Source organism: Misgurnus anguillicaudatus, chromosome 17 (assembly GCF_027580225.2).
Source record: "Misgurnus anguillicaudatus chromosome 17, ASM2758022v2, whole genome shotgun sequence".
In the NCBI taxonomy this organism is placed as follows: domain Eukaryota; kingdom Metazoa; phylum Chordata; class Actinopteri; order Cypriniformes; family Cobitidae; genus Misgurnus; species Misgurnus anguillicaudatus.
In genome coordinates, this window is record NC_073353.2 from 37,471,946 (window position 1) to 37,490,180 (window position 18,235).

An 18,235-nucleotide genomic window follows, 5' to 3' on the forward strand; every position below is an offset into this window, starting at 1 on the left:
TACTCCCAGAGGGCTGGGCCGGACCGGGTTACAGCGAAAGCACAATCAGACAGCTGGACCACGGATTTCCTCAAAAACAAGTACAGTGGACTGAATGCTAACACACAAAAACACAGAGGGCTGCAACAGATTACAGCCATTATGTCAAATTAAACGCTTCTCCTGCGGGCCATAGTGTCAAATGAGAGTTGAGCATTATGGCACACTTTAACTCTCTTCATCTGCTTGTAAAGCATTGCGTGATCAATGCAAAGGTCGTGGGTCCGTAGCTGGAATGGACTGCAAGTCTGCCAAACGTATGCATGTAAATGACTGCATCTGGGATGGTGCATACTATACAGAAATGTGTTAGCTAGTAAAGAGTTAGTTTATACTGATTTATACCACCATCTAATAAATAAATATGTTTTTAAAAAATCAAATATTTTGTAAAATTTGGCTAGCATTGCATTAGCAGTGCAAAAGATCATGGGTTCGAACCGAGGGAACACACACACTAGAGATGTATACTTTTTAATGCACTGTCTGCCAAATGCATAGATGGCAAAAAACAAATGCAAATTTAAAACAGCTCACAAAATAAAATCGATGTATTCTAAACTCTCTCCGACCTCATTGTATCTATACAAAACACTTTCTCGATCCAATACACGTCTGTTTTCAGGTGTAAACTCAAGAACAAACCTGCTGTGCAACTGCTAAGCTTTAATATCCTGTGTGTAAGATTTCCCACAATTCCCTCTGATTCTCATCTGGTCTCCATTCCTGGCACTTCCAAGTCGAGCTGCACTGCAGTATCGAATCAACAGGCATTTAAAAAAGCCTGGGAACATCAGATAAATCACATCAAATCTACATTTGTTGAAACAGCTGGTAAATCCAACACATTTCTCTGGTCAAAAAGCTTATATAATAAAGAGAGAAATTAATAGCACATCGCGGTCACTCCTCGCAGCGTGTGAATCGACGTTTGCCGTCTCAGAAGTCAAAAACATAATGAAAATGGCGGTTTCAGAGTGTGTTGTGGTTGGTTGGCTTTGTCTTACAAACCAAAACCATGATTACGACACAACTACAGGATCTCTGCTCAATTTGAAAGCTCATAAAGTTTATTCTTGTACTGCCTTCTAGTGGCAAGAACAGTTACTGCATGAGTTTATCTGCAATGCAGTTTCCTGTATTATTTTCATTGAATGATTCCTTTGAAAATTATTTTAAACCTCTAGAAAGTTAAAAGTCTGTGTTTCTTTTTTGTAAAACACATAAAATTACTTACAGATATCACTGAAATAGATGTCCTCAAAAACGTAAAATCTCACTAGTTAGACATGAACTGTTTTTTATTGTCCTGAAAAACTATGAATACTCACACTTGTCAGTTTTTTATAGTTTATAATTGTGGACACGTTTCAAATGTAATATAAACTGCCATGGTGAACAAATATTTATATAAAACAGGAGTTCCCAACCTTTTTTTACTTCAAGGCCCCCTGTCCAAAACAATATTTGAAGCCCTTCCACAATTTCTATAATAAAATATGCTGGAGCTTGGCATAACTAGCCAGAATATGGTATATTTGGTATAAAAATACCTTACAATAAGAAATATCTTGTTTTTTGTTTTGTTTTTTTAATGCCTAGTTTTTAACATTTTTTTGTTATTTGAGTCCACCTTGGTAGTTTGTTAAAGCCCCCAGCCCCCTGGCTGGGAAATACTGATATAAATAAAGTAAAAATGTTAACCGCCAGAAGGTGGCAGCGTCACACTGATATTCAGTATTATGCTTTACTAAGATGCATTAAATGTACTTGTTTCTATGTGAGTTCACTAGAATTTTCTTCTTCATTACCAGATGTGAAGTTGCCATGTGCATAAATTTTACAATAAAGGTTTTGTTAAAGGTGTTTTTATACAAGTTTTTTACTTGCCAAGCTGAGCTCCAAAGTTCCCAAGTCTTAAACCAAAAGAGGCTTTTAAAAACACATAATAAGCACAGAGTAAAATGTTGAGCCATATGGACAAAAAAAATTCTCTGGCCAAAAATATATTTTAAATATATGCTTTATAGAAAGTTAAGCTTTAAGTTAATTTTTGAATTTGAAATATATATGTATTAAATATAAAATGATAAGTATATTTTTGCTGTTATATATAATATAATGTTATAAAATATATTTAATTTTAACCCTTTTTAACCTTTTATGTTTACAGGTTTGTAACATACAATATAAAGTTTTTTCCGAGTGTGACGTGAATATAAATGCTTTAAAATGTATTTATTTTCAAATATTTTTCAAAATAAACCAAAATTGCCAAAAAAATTCATTGGTGAAAAATAAATTTGTAAACATATTTCAAAATATATTTCAGTACATATATTTTTGGTAATTTTCTGTATTTTTGAAATATATTTACTAGGGCTTGCCAAAAAAAAAAGATTTTTCGATTAATCATTTTTTAAAATGTGGTCGATTAAAAATCGATTCTCAAAGAGCAGAATAGATTTTTTGTTCATATTTATTTCTGCAAACCTTGAATGGAGGAATGGAAGCATTATAGATTTCGCAAGCAAGACGTGTTGTGGCTTTTAATTTCTTTTTATTAATTACCCACTTGTAAACTGCTGTTTATTAATATAGTATTTGTATTAAATCTATATTCATTGAGTTGAATCGAGAATCGGGTATAAAAACCTACCCGAGAACCGGAATCGAAAATTTAATCGAGAATCGAAATCGAACCGATTTAATAGCTTGTGAATCGAAATCGAATCGATCTGGAACATCTGAATCGATACCCAGCCCTAATATTTACAATTTTAAATCTATTTATTTATATTGTATATTTATTTTAGTTTCAAATATTTTTCAAAATAACAAAAAATGCCCAAAAAATATATTGGTGAAAAATAATTTTTTTGTAAACATATTTCAAAATATATTTTAGTACATATATATTTGGCCATTTTCTGTATATTTTGAAAATGTAAAATATATTTATTTATATTGTATATTTCTTTTATTTTCAAATATTTTTCAAAATAAACAAAAAATGGTCAAAAAATATATTGATGAAAAATAAATTTTTGTAAACATTTCAAAATATATTTCAGTACATATATTTTTGGCCATTTTTTATATTTTGAAATATATTTAAAATTATAACAGAAAATATATTTTTGCTGTATGGGTGTGTTTGCTACAATACCGGCGAGTAAGGGTCTGCAGCTGATTAAAGTAATGATGTTAGACTCAGCACAAAAGCCATCCATCAGCAGGGTAAAATGAACGACTGTGTTCATCAATCTGCTTATCTCATTTCACTAATGCAACTCCAGGAGAGGAGTGGCAACTTCTGGAAACCCTATAATGAGCTATAGTGAGGGTTATGTAACGTGTGTGTGTGTGTGTGTGTGTGTCATGATTGATTGAGAGTCAGTAAACATTGCTTGATGTACCAGAATTTTTATGATGGCGTGTGAAATTTCTGTGTCACAAAATATTAACTGAAATTTGATTGAGCAGCTAGACATAACAACCATGTTTGTGTGGACTGTCTCACTTTAAAAGAAAATACATAAAGTAAGGAACATTGAGTGAAATTAATCTTGACATTTTTAATACTAATTAAATAAAATCATCTCAAAGCTTGAAATCAATGATTGAAATCAAACTTTGATGCTCCTAATCTCATTAGATTATAAAACTTTAGTCTAGATTTCACACACAGGGTGACATTTCGCAAAGATGTTAAAAACCAGGAATTAAGCTTTTTTTACAGTAGGATGCAATGTTGTCACATTGTCGTACTGTAAACTGAACACAGTGCAGGCGAGTGATGTCATCTTGGAAAACCGAATATTTTGATGTTCCTCCAACCAAAGTTACATAAATTACACACTTCTCCTTTAAAGTATCCATTATTTCCTTATTTGGTAGCTGTAATCCTCTCTGTAAACTGACCTAAACTCTGTTGGATGTTGTGGTGTCCATCCTCACATGTTTGCCATGTGTGTACAACTCCACCACAGCCGAATCTTCTTCAAATGCAGCCCGCATTTCATCCATCACCCCTGAGGGCGATCGGGCGAAGAATGAAAACAGTCTTGGTGTCCCGAGGCAGAGATGGAATGCAAATGAAACCACAGAAAAGACTATTTTTACCCGCATGAAAGCGTTTCGTATCTCTGGGTCACCTCAGCGTTGGGTCCACATTGTTTATTCTGGCTCGAAGCATCGATACGCCATATCTACTGATTCTTTGGAAAAGCAAATGAGGAACGAGTGATGGATCAGAGGGGGTTGTTTAACTTTCATTAGTCCAACAGTGTGAAGTCCATCGCTTGGAAGTAAAATAATCAAATGATGTCATGTTACATGATAGAGGTCTTGACGGGTACGACGGCAAGGTCCGAGCTTAAGCTGAACGCAGACTGTTTTTGTCCCATGATGTACAAAATGTTCCTCATTTGCCAAACTAAATCAGTGCTATTTAGGCCAATCATGGAAGCATTTAGCTTTCTTTGTTCTTCATAAACAAAATACAGATTTGCTGTCGTTTTTTGTTTACAATGGGGTGGATTGTGACCAGCTCTTCTTTAACTTTATAGAGACATAAAAGCGTTATTTTTAAGGATAAATATTTCAGCTATTTTTAGGTGTCCCGAAGGCGCACAAATGGGTTTGGTAAAAAATATATATATAATTTATTATTTAATAAAAGTCTGGACCTATCTTGATCTGTGCCAGGGGTTTAAAGAACACAAGGGAGATAAATTTATCGCTACACAACAAAAAATATGAATATTAAAGGGGGGGGTTAATGCTATTTCATGCATTCTGACTTTTTAACACTGTTTAAGAGTTGTGATCCTCATGCTAAACAAATGCAAAGTGTCAAAAAAGAACTTGAGCGTGTAGTTGAGAGTATTATGGGCCAAACTCACGCCTTTCTCTTTCCTACAAGTTTCTGAAAGTTTTTTTGAACATGGGTACCCGTTACATATCAGTGACCCCATATTCCTTTTATGGACACTTCCCCAGGAAAAGCATGCATGTCAATCAAAGTGAGAGCCAACAAGAAGGCTTCCTTCAAGAAGAAGTCACAAGCATCACTGCACACGTCAGCTTTGTTTTATATCAAGAATCAACAATGGCACAAAAAATAAGTATGTTTTTGGATGTAAGGAGAAGAAAGCCTTGTTCAGCTTTCAAGCCAGTCTTATGGAAACAATAGATATAGTTTGTTTATTCAGGGTAGCAGTGGTGTGTGTTCGTTTAACGCTAGATTTCGTTGAAATGGGGCAGTCCCAACTGGGTAATGAGTCGCAGGCGGTAAATAAAACTGCATCATATGTCTGTGTTTGTTGGCATTGCGCATAAATGCATATAATGTAACCGACTCAAACATGTAGTGAATCATAAGTTATCCAGAAATAGTGGGAAAATGTTTTGTGCGTGTTGCTTGCTTGCCCTTCCCGCTGGACGTCTCCTGGATCTTGTGCTTTTCCAGAAACAATTGGTGAAGCTGATCTGTCTTTTATAAATCTGATAAAACTAAAGACTTTTCGGAGATATGAAGAATGTAAAACTACTCTATAGGTACTCAAGATTAACATGGTATGAGCAGAAACAGTGTGTGTTATGGGAGCTTTAACCTGATAAGGAACACTGTACACCCCCTCCCTTGCACGTGAGGCTGCATTACGTCATTGTAAATCTTCAAAATATACGCTCATGCGGCACATCGTTGTAAAGCTTAGACTTTCGGGATTCCATTAAGCGCACACACAAAGCATAACATGATTTTTAGCAGTCATAAAACTGTAATCTATATGTTAGTTACCTGAACTGGGCGGCGCCGATTTAGGATATTTATTTACCTTCAAAATCTTCCCTTTACCCGCTTCGGTGAAATTGTCGAAAAACAAATTGTTCATAAATCCCCAAAAGTACATGGAAATTGAATATCCAAGCCTTTTAATCCAAAACGATTTGTTGTTCTCACAATCTTGACGTTTCTGACCGAATTACGATATAAATAGTGTATACAATTAGTTCACTAACGGACATTCATTCGAATCTCACTTTTCATTCACGATTTATAATGAATATATTCGGATGTCACGTTTATTGTGCAACGTCTGAGGAACAAATACGCCCCCTTGTGGAATTTCAGCCGTTCCATAAGAGGCTACGATTTACATTCTTACATTCAATTATTTTTCTTCCTAAAAAGCAGACCATGCATTTTCATCCTGCACAAATAACTCTTGCATTTAGGGACAATTTGTTTTGTTTTTTCTAATATAACGCAGAATACAAAAATAACAATAAGCAATCACAGATCACAGCTGTCATAAACAAAAGCATAGTTGCTATTTAAAGCAATGAGACATTTTGTGGAACTAACAGATTAAAAATGACAGCTTGAGTTTGTTACAAAATAAGCATGCTTTAATACTGTTTATTATTGAGTAACTAAATCCTTTAACGGATTAGGCTATTTTCTTAAAAAAATCCAGATAATTTACTCACCACCATGTCATCTAAAATTTTAATGTCTGTCTTTGTTCAGTCTAGAAGAAATTATGTTTTTTGAGGAAAACATTCCAGGATTTTTCTCATTTTAATGGACCCCAACAATTAACAGTTATAATGCAGTTTAAAATTGCAGTTTCAACGCAGCTTCAAAGGACTCTAAACGATCTCAAACAAGGCATAAGGGTCGTATCTAGTGAAACGATTTTGGCAAGAAAAATGTAAAATAAAAAAAAATACCACAACTTCTCGTCTTCCTCCGGCTGTGTGACGCGCCGGCGCGACCTCACGTAATTTTGCGTAATGACTTCAAAAGGTCACGTGTTACATATATGAAACGCACATTTGCGGACCATTTTAAACAATAAACTGACACAAAGCCATTAATTAGTATCATACGACATACAACAACGTCGGTCCTCTGTCTCCACACTTGTAAACACAGGGGCGTAGTTTCGATACGTCATCTGTGACCTCTTGACTTGATGACGTATTACGTGAGGTCGCGCTGGCGCATCACAGGACCGGAGATAGATGAGAAGTTGTGGCTTAAAAGTGCATATTTTTATTGAAAAAAAATGACATTTGTTTCGCTAGATAAGACCCTTATGCCTTGTTTGGGATTGTTTAGTCCTTTGAAACTGCAATTTTAAACTGCATTAAAACTGTTAAGTGTTGGGGTCCATTAAAGTCCATTAAAATTAGAAAAATCCTGGAATGTTTTCCTAAAAAAAACATAAATTCTTCTCGATTGATCAAAGAAAGACATCAACATTTTGGATGACACGGTCGTGAGTAAAATATCTGGATTTTTTTTTAAGAAAATTGACTAATCCTTTAAATAACAGCCTATAAAGAAATGATCAATCCTGTTCATTTGAAACCTCACAAAGAAAGGGCATAAATCTCTCTGCCCTCCCAAAGCACAACAGGCATCATCGTTCACTTTTGTCTTGATAGACCCAGACTGCAGCTGTTTAACACAAGTTTCACACAATCACCTCTCAAAGCTCTTAACTAACAGTCTTAACTGCTTTAACTCAATCACTCAGACTCTATGACACTGAGAGATCTATCCTGCTGAATGGACATCATTAACCAAGATGGTCTTTATGATCGAAGGGTCAAATGTCTTGCTCAAAGCACAAGAGGTATACTAATGTTATAAACACAGACATTTAACTATCAGCTATGATAAAGACATCACTTGAGACTATAAATCCACAATATCACTTGCTAGTCTAAATAACTATGGATTTTTTTATTGCTGACCATAAAAATCCATTCTTGGCATGAGACTAGTGTGATAGAATTGCTTACTGTTTGTAAGTGTGTGTGTATAAGGTTACTGTAGGCCTTTATCGAATCTTTCAAATGAAATGTCAGTACTGTATGTATCTCAACTTATAACCACATGATAACCCAGAAGTCCCACCTCAAAAAAACCTACAATTTAAATAATAAATGTGTTTAAAGGATTAGTCCATTTTCTTTAAAAAATCCTGATAATTTACTCACCACAATGTCATCCAAAATGTTGATGTCTTTCTTTGTTCAGTCGAGAAAAAATTATGTTTTTTGAGGAAAACATTCCAGGATTTTCCGCATTTTAATGGACTTTATTGGACCCCAACACTTAACACTTTTAATGCGGTTTAAAATTGCAGTTTCAACGTAGCTTCAAAGGACTCTAAACCATCCCAAACAAGACATAAGGGTCTTATCTAGCGACACGATTGGCAAGAAAAATTAAAAATATGCACTTTTAAAACACAACTTCTCTTCTTCCTCCGGCCAGCGCGACCTCACGTAATTGCGTAATGACGTCGAAAGGTCGCGTGTTCCATATATAAAATGCACATTTGCGCACATTCGACATACAACAATGTCTAAACGGTCCTCTTTCTCCACACTTTAAGTAAACACTGGAGCGGTAGTTTCACTTGACTTGATGACGTATTGCGTTAGGTCGTGTTGGCGCGTCACACAGCAGGAGGAAGACGAGAAGTTGTGGTTTAAAAGTGCATTTTGTTATTTTTATTGAAAAAATGACAATCGTTTCGCTAGATAAGACCCTTATGCCTCGTTTGGGATCGTTTAGAGTCCTTTGAAGCTACGTTGAAACTGCAATTTTAAACTGCATTAAAACTGTTAAGTGTTGGGGTCCATTAAAATTAGAAAAATCCTGGAATTTTGTCCTCAAAAAACATAATTTGTTCTCGACTGAACAAAGGAAGACATCAACGTTTTGGATGACATGGGGGCGAGTAAATTATCTGGATTTTTTTTAAGAAAATGGACTAATCCTTTAAATTATTCCTAGCTGTAAATGTATGAGCCTCACATTTTAGGTTTAAAGGCACAATATGTAGGATTTTTACCACTAAAGGTTGCTATTTCACAATAAAAATGGCAAAGCTTTTTACACAAAAGCAGTTTATTTTTGGATTATTTTGCTGCTCCTGATCGCATTGGAGCCTTCTCGAGCCCAAATTGTAAATATCAAACTTGTTTGACTCTTGATCGGGCTGTCTCCGACATGACAGTTGCAATAGCAAATGAGAGCGGGGAAGCTTTAACTGGATGTTGCGTGCTTTTATAGCTAAAACAAGACACTAACAAACATAACATGAAAGAGGAGTATTGAGAAAGAATATCGATTTGGACAACTTTCCAAAAGTACAAGTGTTTGTATGATGTCTCATGCAAAAACTACCACAACATTTGTTTTTCGCAAGTCACGTTTGATCTCGCGATTCTGTGAGATCTAGCGTTATTTTGAAATCGTTACTACAGTCATCATATGTATGACCTTGCGCTCTGTTTAAATCCGGTGTGTGCGTTTGGTGTGTAAGTGTGTATTAGTACATGTAAACAATATGCAAAAGGTACAAACCCCAAAGTAAACAATGACGCTAGTTATCGTCTCCAACTTAAATCTCTTTTCTTTGAATACAACAAACACACAAATTGTAGGCAACGGTTTACTTCCTGAGATTGGTGATGTAGATAAGACCGACATTATCATAATTCCTCCTGCTTTGACTCACAGCCTGTAAATTAACTCCTGTTAGCATTGCATTGTGACCGAATCTTTCAAACATGGTAGGGAGCATCTGACATCAGAGGTTTTCAGGCCAATCACAGCATATAGATTAGCTGGCCAATCAGGGACACAGCGCTTTTTGAATCGATAAGTTTGTACATGAATTATAGTGATGGAAATTTTCGTTCATTTAGGTGACTCGTTCATTTTCAGTTCGTTCACCAAAATGATTCGTTCAGACTCGTTCACTGATTCGTTCAGTGACCATTTCTTAATTTTACATAAATACGCCAATAGGTGGCGAAGATGTGTGTCATTATGTGTTATAAGACAATGAAAGACTTGCAAAAACTCATTAGTTTTTAATAAAGCTCAAATTGTGAAATACTAAGCATAATTTTATCAAGCTACAGAATATATTAAGACACACGTACATTTATAGTACATCTAATCTGGATTTGTGGTAAATAAATAAAGACTCCCGTGCATGCCTCCTCTGGTTCAGTCAGTCATCAGATCCTCGTTCACGAATCATATAATTTCGGTCATGTCGTTTAAGACTTCGTTCAGACGCAGATGACTGATTTAAGTTCAGTGAAAGGGTGGATTAAACTATATAGATATATAAAACTATATTAAACAGAAATACCAAATTTTTCAACAGTAATTACCTTGATTATCATTTTTATTAAAGGTAAATAGTCCGCCTAAACATGGTTACTATAACTTTACTTAAATAAAACCACATGATTCTTTCACAAGATTGTTTACGTTGCTCTAGCTTTCTATACGATCCCTCTCATTCATCTCATTCATTAGGTTGTAACTTGTACCAGTCATTCAGTTTGTTTAAGAATGCGATCCCTGTCTCTCTCTCTCGTTCGTTCAGACTCAAAACAGCATATTCATTCAGTATGTTGAGCCAATCATATGCTCGGCCACAGCTTATACTCGATTGCCATTGGCTCGTAGTTTTGTCACTCTTTGAAGGCGGAAAGAAAGCCGCGTTTCATTTGTCCGTGCTCCTCAAGAAGGGAAATTTCAGTGAACGAGAAATATGAGTCAATGGATGGCGTGAACGTGAACAATTCGTTCACCTAAAAGATTCGTTCAAAAAGAACGATTCGTTCACGAACGTAACATCATTAATGAATTAGTGTGTTCAGGAAGAGGAGAGATCTGGAGCTACAAAAAATTAATGTATGTGGAAAATAATGTGTTTTTTTAACCATAAACCATGCAAAAAATGTCTTAGTATTTTCTACTTGTTTTCAGTATAAATATCAAAAAATTCTTAAATTAAGATGCTTTTTCTTGATGAGCAAAATGACCCAAGAAAATAAGTCTAGTTTTTAGACCAAAAATATCAAATTTAAGTGATTTTGTTCATAAAACAAGCAAAAAAAATTTTAACACTAAATTCAACATTTTTCTTAAACACTAAATTCAAGAAAAAATTTGCTAGCCCCACTGGCAGATTGCTTTTGGGGTGTTTTGCTCATCAAGAAAAAGCATCTTAATTTAAGAATTTTTTGATATTTTTACTAAAAACAAGACAATTATTTTTTTCTTGAAAATAATTCTGTGTAAATATATATACCAAATACACCGATTTAAAATAATTTAAGATGTAAAAATTGTCCAGTGTGTCCCTGGCATTAGTGACTTAACATGATTAGTGAATCCCATACGTCTCTGGATGGTGAAAACAACATCTCCCATCTTTCCACTCTCCTTCATAACGTCAATAAGCTTCGCCCTTGTTATTGTAAAACAACAACCTCTAGTGGTGAAAATCCTACATATTGTGCCTTTAAGAATAAAATACAGACTGTATAAACACAAATTATAGAATTGCTTCCTATATAACCGTATATCAAACCGTGCATGAGTCTAGTATGTGTGCCACAACAAGGGCTGTTTCTGCTCAGCATTGAGAACAAAATGAAGGAGAACAGTGATCCACATCAACCGCAGTGCCATAATGAAAACCTTGTGTCCAAACTTCTCTCTCACTTTATCTGAAGTCACATAGACAGTGATGTCAGATATCAGATATGCTGTAAAAGGTCACCACACTTTTCCCATAGGGTTGGTCGATTCGCCTGGTCCGAACCCGAGTTTATCTTTCTACTCCAAAAGTACTTCAATTGCACCAAAGAAAGAGGGCTGTCTGACTTTCCCGCACCAAGATTGCAATATCCTTACGAAAATTAACCATAGTTTTACTACAGTTAAAACCAAAAAAACTATGGTTACTGTAGAAAAACCATGGTTTTGCTAATAGTAATCAATACATCAAAAAATCTTGGTTAATTTTTGTAAGGGTAGACTGTAGGGTGGATCCGCAAGTGTGTGCCATCAATGAGCGTCATTAATAGCGGTTCACTTCTACAATGTAGTTTGATTGCGTTCATATCAGCGGTGATGCCGCAATCGACACAAATTGTACCCCACACCACCCATTTTAGCCAGACTGGGATGCGTTTTAGCAGAAAACGGTGTTCAAATCATGCAAACGAACCAAACTCAATTGGACCCGGATGTGCACCAAAAGTGCTAGTGTGAAACCCCCCTTAGTGGTCATTATTGTATTAACTTTCTGACCGGACACTGGGATCAGCTGCACTCGGCACTAAAACGATTCATTTTGACCTTCTCCATTAGCCATCATAAGACCCTGGATCAGGCAGATGTCTCTGGTGAATGACCACCCCAAACATCCCGCCCTGCCCTGAACTGACCTCTGCAGATGAGTCCCTCATTGTTTACAGTCTGTTTGCACACGCCACAGTGTTTCCCCTTCTTGAAGGTCTTCAGGCGAAAGGTGTGAGAATGGACAGCTTCAAACTCCTCGGGCTGTAATGATAAAGCGAAATATGTCAGCGCTTTGTGCATGAAATCATGTTTTAAAAATGTATAGTGCACAGACCTATATTTTATATATACAGTTATGAAACCATAAACCATAGTCTGGCCAACTAGCAATTAGTTACACCAACCTTTTCATATAACTGACTTAAAAATATTTTATGATCAGAAAAAAATAGAACTAGTCAAAACAATTTATGCAACAGGCCACATAAGTAACCGTGATCACTACAGTAACAGGTCCAGAGGCGGACACTACTTAAGTATTGTTAATTTCTACATAAAAGTACAGTTTTAAGTATTCATATTTATCTTCGGAAAACATACATTCCAAAGCATATTATCATTATTTTTACTCCACTACATTTCATAATTTCAAGTTTTTGGTTTATATTTAATATTTAATTACATTAAACATCCAGTATTTTTTTACTTTTACTTAAGTAAAGTAAAAGTACACAATTTTTATGTAATTAGGTATTAAATAAATTTTAATATGCAATATAAAAGGAATACACAGTATGATTCTATGCTTTACAAAAAAAAATGTTCACTACATTCTTAAGTAAAGTAAATTTTTCCCAAGACAAACACTCTTGACAAATCGTCCCCTTGGAATTATAAGGTTCTATCTGCGTTCTGAGCAGTTTTGAGATATTGAGCTTCAAAGTTTTTGCATTACATATAGGAAAACTTACATGGGGAAGAAGTTTCTTTCAAACATGAAAATAACAGGGACCCTAAATGCATTCTAAATATACAATATCAAAATCCTCTCAAATTTCTAAATGTGGATTTTTGGAAGGGGTCAAATGCAGATAGAACCTTCTAATTCTAAAACAACACTTTTTGCTAAGAATTATAAGGTTCTATCTGCCAAAACATTATTTAAACATTAAATATAAAATTAATGTTGTAACAATTTTTCAACATGTGTTAGAAAGTAACATTTTAATCATTTCTATGACATTTAATATTTTTATTTTTAGCACTTTTATCTCTAAAAGTCAGATTTTACATTGCTCTTTTACAACATTGCTTCTTCCCTCTTCTGCCTCAGTTTCTCTACCATCCTCCTGTATATGTTGGGTTCATTATAAAATAAAAATTTTGTTTTAGCATGTTATACCATTCCCTACTGAAAAATCCAGCTAAGACCAGCATAAGCTGGTGAGCTGGTTTGAGCTGGTCTCAAAACTTGGTTTTAGCAGGTCTCCCAGCTTGGTTTTAGCAGGTTTGCTGGTGTAGTAAGCTGGTCTAGCTGTGTTTTGGTCACTTTTTAAGCTGGTCTAGCTGGATTTAGCTACTACCACCTTAAACCAGCTAAAACCAGCTACCAGCTTATGCTGGTCTTTGCTGGATTTTTCAGTAGGATTGAGCAGCTACAGGCTACAATCATTCTGAAATCATTTTAATACTGAGGTAACTGCTTTAACAATCTTTCACATGTTTACATTTTGAATAACTTACTGTAAACACACTTTTTTTGGGTATGATAGGTTAGTTTGTTATTTCTGTATTTTTTATCTTAGTGCTTGCCTCTTAATATCAGGAACTAAGAAGCTAGCACTGCTGGTTAGTGTGGTGTCTAACTATGAAAACAATCTCCTCAGCAAGACCTAAAAAAAGACTGCCCCTACTGACAAATCCAGCAAAGACCAGCACAAGCTGGTAGCTGGTTCCAGCTGGTCCAACCAGCCTGGCAAAGCTGGTCAAGCTGGTGGGTCAGCTGGTGACCAAAACACAGCTAGACCAGCTAAAAAAAGTGACCAAAACACAGCTAGACCAGCTTAAAAAGTGACCAAAACACAGCTAGACCAGCTTAAAAAGTGACCACAACACAGCTAGACCAGCATAAAATAAGACCAAAAAACAGCAAGACCAGCATAAAAGGAGACCAAAAAACAGCTATACCAGCTTAAAAAGTGACCAAAACACAGCTAGACCAGCTTGGAAAATGACCAAAACACAGCTGGACCGGCTTGCTATACCAGCAATACCAGCAAAAACCTAGCTGGGAGACCAGCTAAAACCATCTCACCAGCCTAAGCTGGATCCCACAGTAGGGTGAACTTGCCTAAAATTCGGACTGTCGATCTTAAGGTTTCTTAAAAACTTTGCGTTGCGTGCCATAATCCTCACAGATATTGTGTGTCTCTGATTTTTCCTGTCGTCAAGGACAAAGCCGGCAACACCACATATAGGGACAGTTTCACAGACAGGGATTAGACTAGTCCTAAACTAAAATAAATGTAAGAGCTGTCCAAACTGAAAACAACTTGCACTGACATATCTTAAAATACATCAGTGCCCTTTAGCCTCAAAATGCACACAAGTAATACTTTTAGTAAGGCATGTTTGGTAAATATTTTCTAATGAAACTAAATTCTAGTTCTGGCTTAAGCTAATCCCTGTCTGAGAAACCACCCCATAAAGTTGATCTTGATTGGTCCCCTTCTGTGCATTTGAAGTGCTGATTAGCTCACGCAGATAGAACCTTATAGAGCCAACTTAGAGTTCGATTTTGTAAATAGAACCTTTTTGTTTTTTTAATAAAACGTCCCAAAATGTACAAAACTTAAAATAAAACATCACATAATGTAAATAAGTTGTCACAGAGTAAGAATATGTGAATAACTCAATTTTGACAAAAATGTTAGATAGAACCTTATAATTCCAAGGGGACGAAATACTTAAAATACTCAAGTAGTGTCCGCCTCTGAACAGGTCTGACGAATAATTGCTAATGGTTGCCAGGGTGTTGCTATGTAGTTGTTATTGTGTTTAGTTTAACTCATTCACCGCCAGCCTTTTTGAGAAAAGTTGCCCACCTGCATTTTTGTGATTTTAACACAAGTTTCACAAAATTCCTTGCAGGAAAAATTATCTTCTATAAATATATAAACATACAAATTATATCAAATTAAAGAACACACCCTTTGCTTTCAAACAAACAATAAACAAACAAACAAAATGGGGAAACAACGTTTCATTGTATATTTACTTTTTCCACTTAATTTAACCACTGAAATATGGATATTTCTCTTCAAAAATACAACATTTTGACTATCAAACATAAAGGCATTTAAAATCAGTCATTACTTCTTTTTAACTTCCGTTGTTGATAAATTCGGTTTTGACGCCATCCAGTGGATAAAAGCGGTATTACACTTTCACTTTGAAATTCGTCCAGAAAGGCATATTAATTAGTTAAATATTAACCCTGGCAGGGGAATGAGTTAAGTATAACATATCATAAAAATCTGACTTTTAAGTGCTATAATTGGGTCCGCAGTGCTTCTAACAACCTACACTCTAAAAAATATTTAACCCAGGGCTGGGTAACTATGGGACAGAACACATTTCTGGGTTAAAATGACCCAAAAATGGGTTGTTTTAACCCAACTGCTGGGTTATTGTTAGTCAACCATGTTGAAACAACCCAATAGTTGGGTTAAAACAACCCATTATTTGGGTAATTTTAACCCAGAAATGTGTTCTGTCCTATAGTTACCCAACCCTGGGTTAAAAACAACCCAATATTTTTTAGTGTGTAGAAAATTTAACCCAGTAACTTTGTTTGTGAAAAAATAGCTAATTGAAATTTGGCTCCCCTTGTGATGTCAGAAGGGGTTAATACTGCCCCTTAATCTGCACTATCAAACCACGACACTGCCATTTAGTGCAGAGATCAGCTCATTTGCATTTAAAAGGACACACCCAAAAATGGCACATTTTTGTGTACACCTACAAAGTGGCAATTTTAACATAACAAGTGATACATTTATTAAGTGATAACATAGTAAATGATCTATATGATATTCTGAGCAAAAACTTCACATACGTACTCTGGGGACACCAAAGATTTATTTCACATCCTAAAAAAAGTCTTGTGAAATGTCCCCTTTAAGTTAAGTTATTTCTAGGGTGTTCTTGGGGGTCTGTACCTGCCCATATGAAAAACATTTAATTATGTTATGTGCCATTTACATGACTGTATAACCAAAACAGCAACGGCGGCCTACAGTCTGTGTTTGTGCTGCTCAAGATACTGAGTTTATTAACACTTCCCCAACAAAGTTTACAAACATTTGGTGTTTTATAGTCTAGTATCACTTGTAGTAATAAACCAACCTCATCATCCGTCTAAACAAAACTGCACTATCATTGGATTGTGCCGTCTTGAATATTTGTATTTACTGCTCTGTAGTGCGCAGGCGTGTAGCATTTCTTTACACAATAACATCCCCATCTACTGGCCTAGCATGCACAACACAGTGTTTTTATTCTTTGCGAAACCATGTAAAATTGTCATGTAAACGTATCCCAAGTCCTAAAGTTTAATACTCCCCCCAAGCAAGGGGGCAATACTAACAGTGAACATCAGTAAAAAGACAGAAATGTGTAGTTTTTTCCTAACCCAGAGATCTGATAGAGAGCGCTGGGGCAGAGGTCTGACCTAAGCTGGTGCAACACAAGAGAACCAGTTTGTTTTTACATTCACAGCAGGAACATATGTTCAGTATCACTGGAGCCTGACATCACTAAAGCTCTCAGTAAGTCAACTAATTATGTGCATGACTCACTGCTGAATTACAATGGGTGGATGGTTGAACCAAAACACTATGACAGCACAAGAAACTGAGAATAACTGAGATGCCATTTATTATTTTTCATGAAAAATTGTTCTTGTAGCGCAATAGGTTTGCATTAGCGGTACAAAATGCAATGGATTCCATCTCATGAAAAAAACAATGATAAAAATGTTAATCTTGTAATGCATTGTAAGTTGCTATGAATAAAAAATATACATATATGTAATGCATAAATGTAATAATATGCATGCTCTCTGAATGTGTACAGTATCTGTAAAAGGAGCATACGTATTTTTTCTCTAAAGTGAAAAGGAGAGCCATATTTGGAAGTGGTGCAGCTGTGTTTAAGTACATCTTTCATCCTCAGCAGGATCTGAAAGGGGTAAAGAGAGGCCATCCAAAAACAAGACAGCCATGGATGGAGTTTTAGGTGACTGCAGGTGTGTTATGTAAACTGGAACTGTTTATCTGGACACGACATAATCGGATTGGCTGCGTTCCTCTGGAAAGCCCCTATGTTTGAGACGTCCATGTTAAATGAAACCTGAATTCTATTTCTGTCTGGATTTAATGTCCTTGCATTGATCTGGGTATATTTGAAAGGAGGGAGATAAAAAGATACACAAACTTATGTCAACTTGGCATGATAATGGGGCGATGACAGGTGTCTATGGTGATTAAGCTTTTACATCACTGGGTGTTCACTCAGCTGCATTACAATGTGTATTTGGATTCACTGTGAAACTGACTTACAAAAGCACTTACAATTTTTAACTCATTCCCTGCCACCATTTTTTTGTGATTTTCAAAATTCTCTTTTAAAAATATATAAACATACAAATATATTAAATGAAAGAACAGACCCTCTGCTTTCAAACAAACAATAAACAAACAACGAAACAAAATGGGAAAAATACGTTTTATCCCATGTGTATTTTTTTCTTTGCTTATAAACTCTTCAATATGGGTATTTTTCTTTAAAAATACAAATATTTTAGCAAAAAGCTGAAACAATTGCACTTCTGTGAAAGAATTCAGTCAGAGATCAGATTCAGAACGATTATCAAAAAATACATAGAGTTTAAAATTAGTAAATAACGTTTTGGCTTCAGTTTTCATTAATTGGATAAGTGGATAATCTCGGTATTGCAGATTAACATAAAATTAATCAGGAACACTTTTT

At 35.4% G+C, this 18,235-nt stretch overlaps 1 protein-coding gene across 11 annotated transcripts in view; it reads right to left on the minus strand.

Moving 5' to 3' along the window:
• Window positions 1-18,235, minus strand: part of tns1b (tensin 1b) — a 282,589-nt gene that overhangs the window by 171,540 nt on the left and 92,814 nt on the right. For all 11 annotated transcript variants that reach the window (XM_055215157.2, XM_055215158.2, XM_055215155.2 and 8 more), the window contains exon 2: window positions 12,331-12,445. In XM_055215157.2, the coding sequence (XP_055071132.2) occupies window positions 12,331-12,445 (115 nt within the window). The remainder of the gene's footprint in view (window positions 1-12,330; window positions 12,446-18,235) is intronic.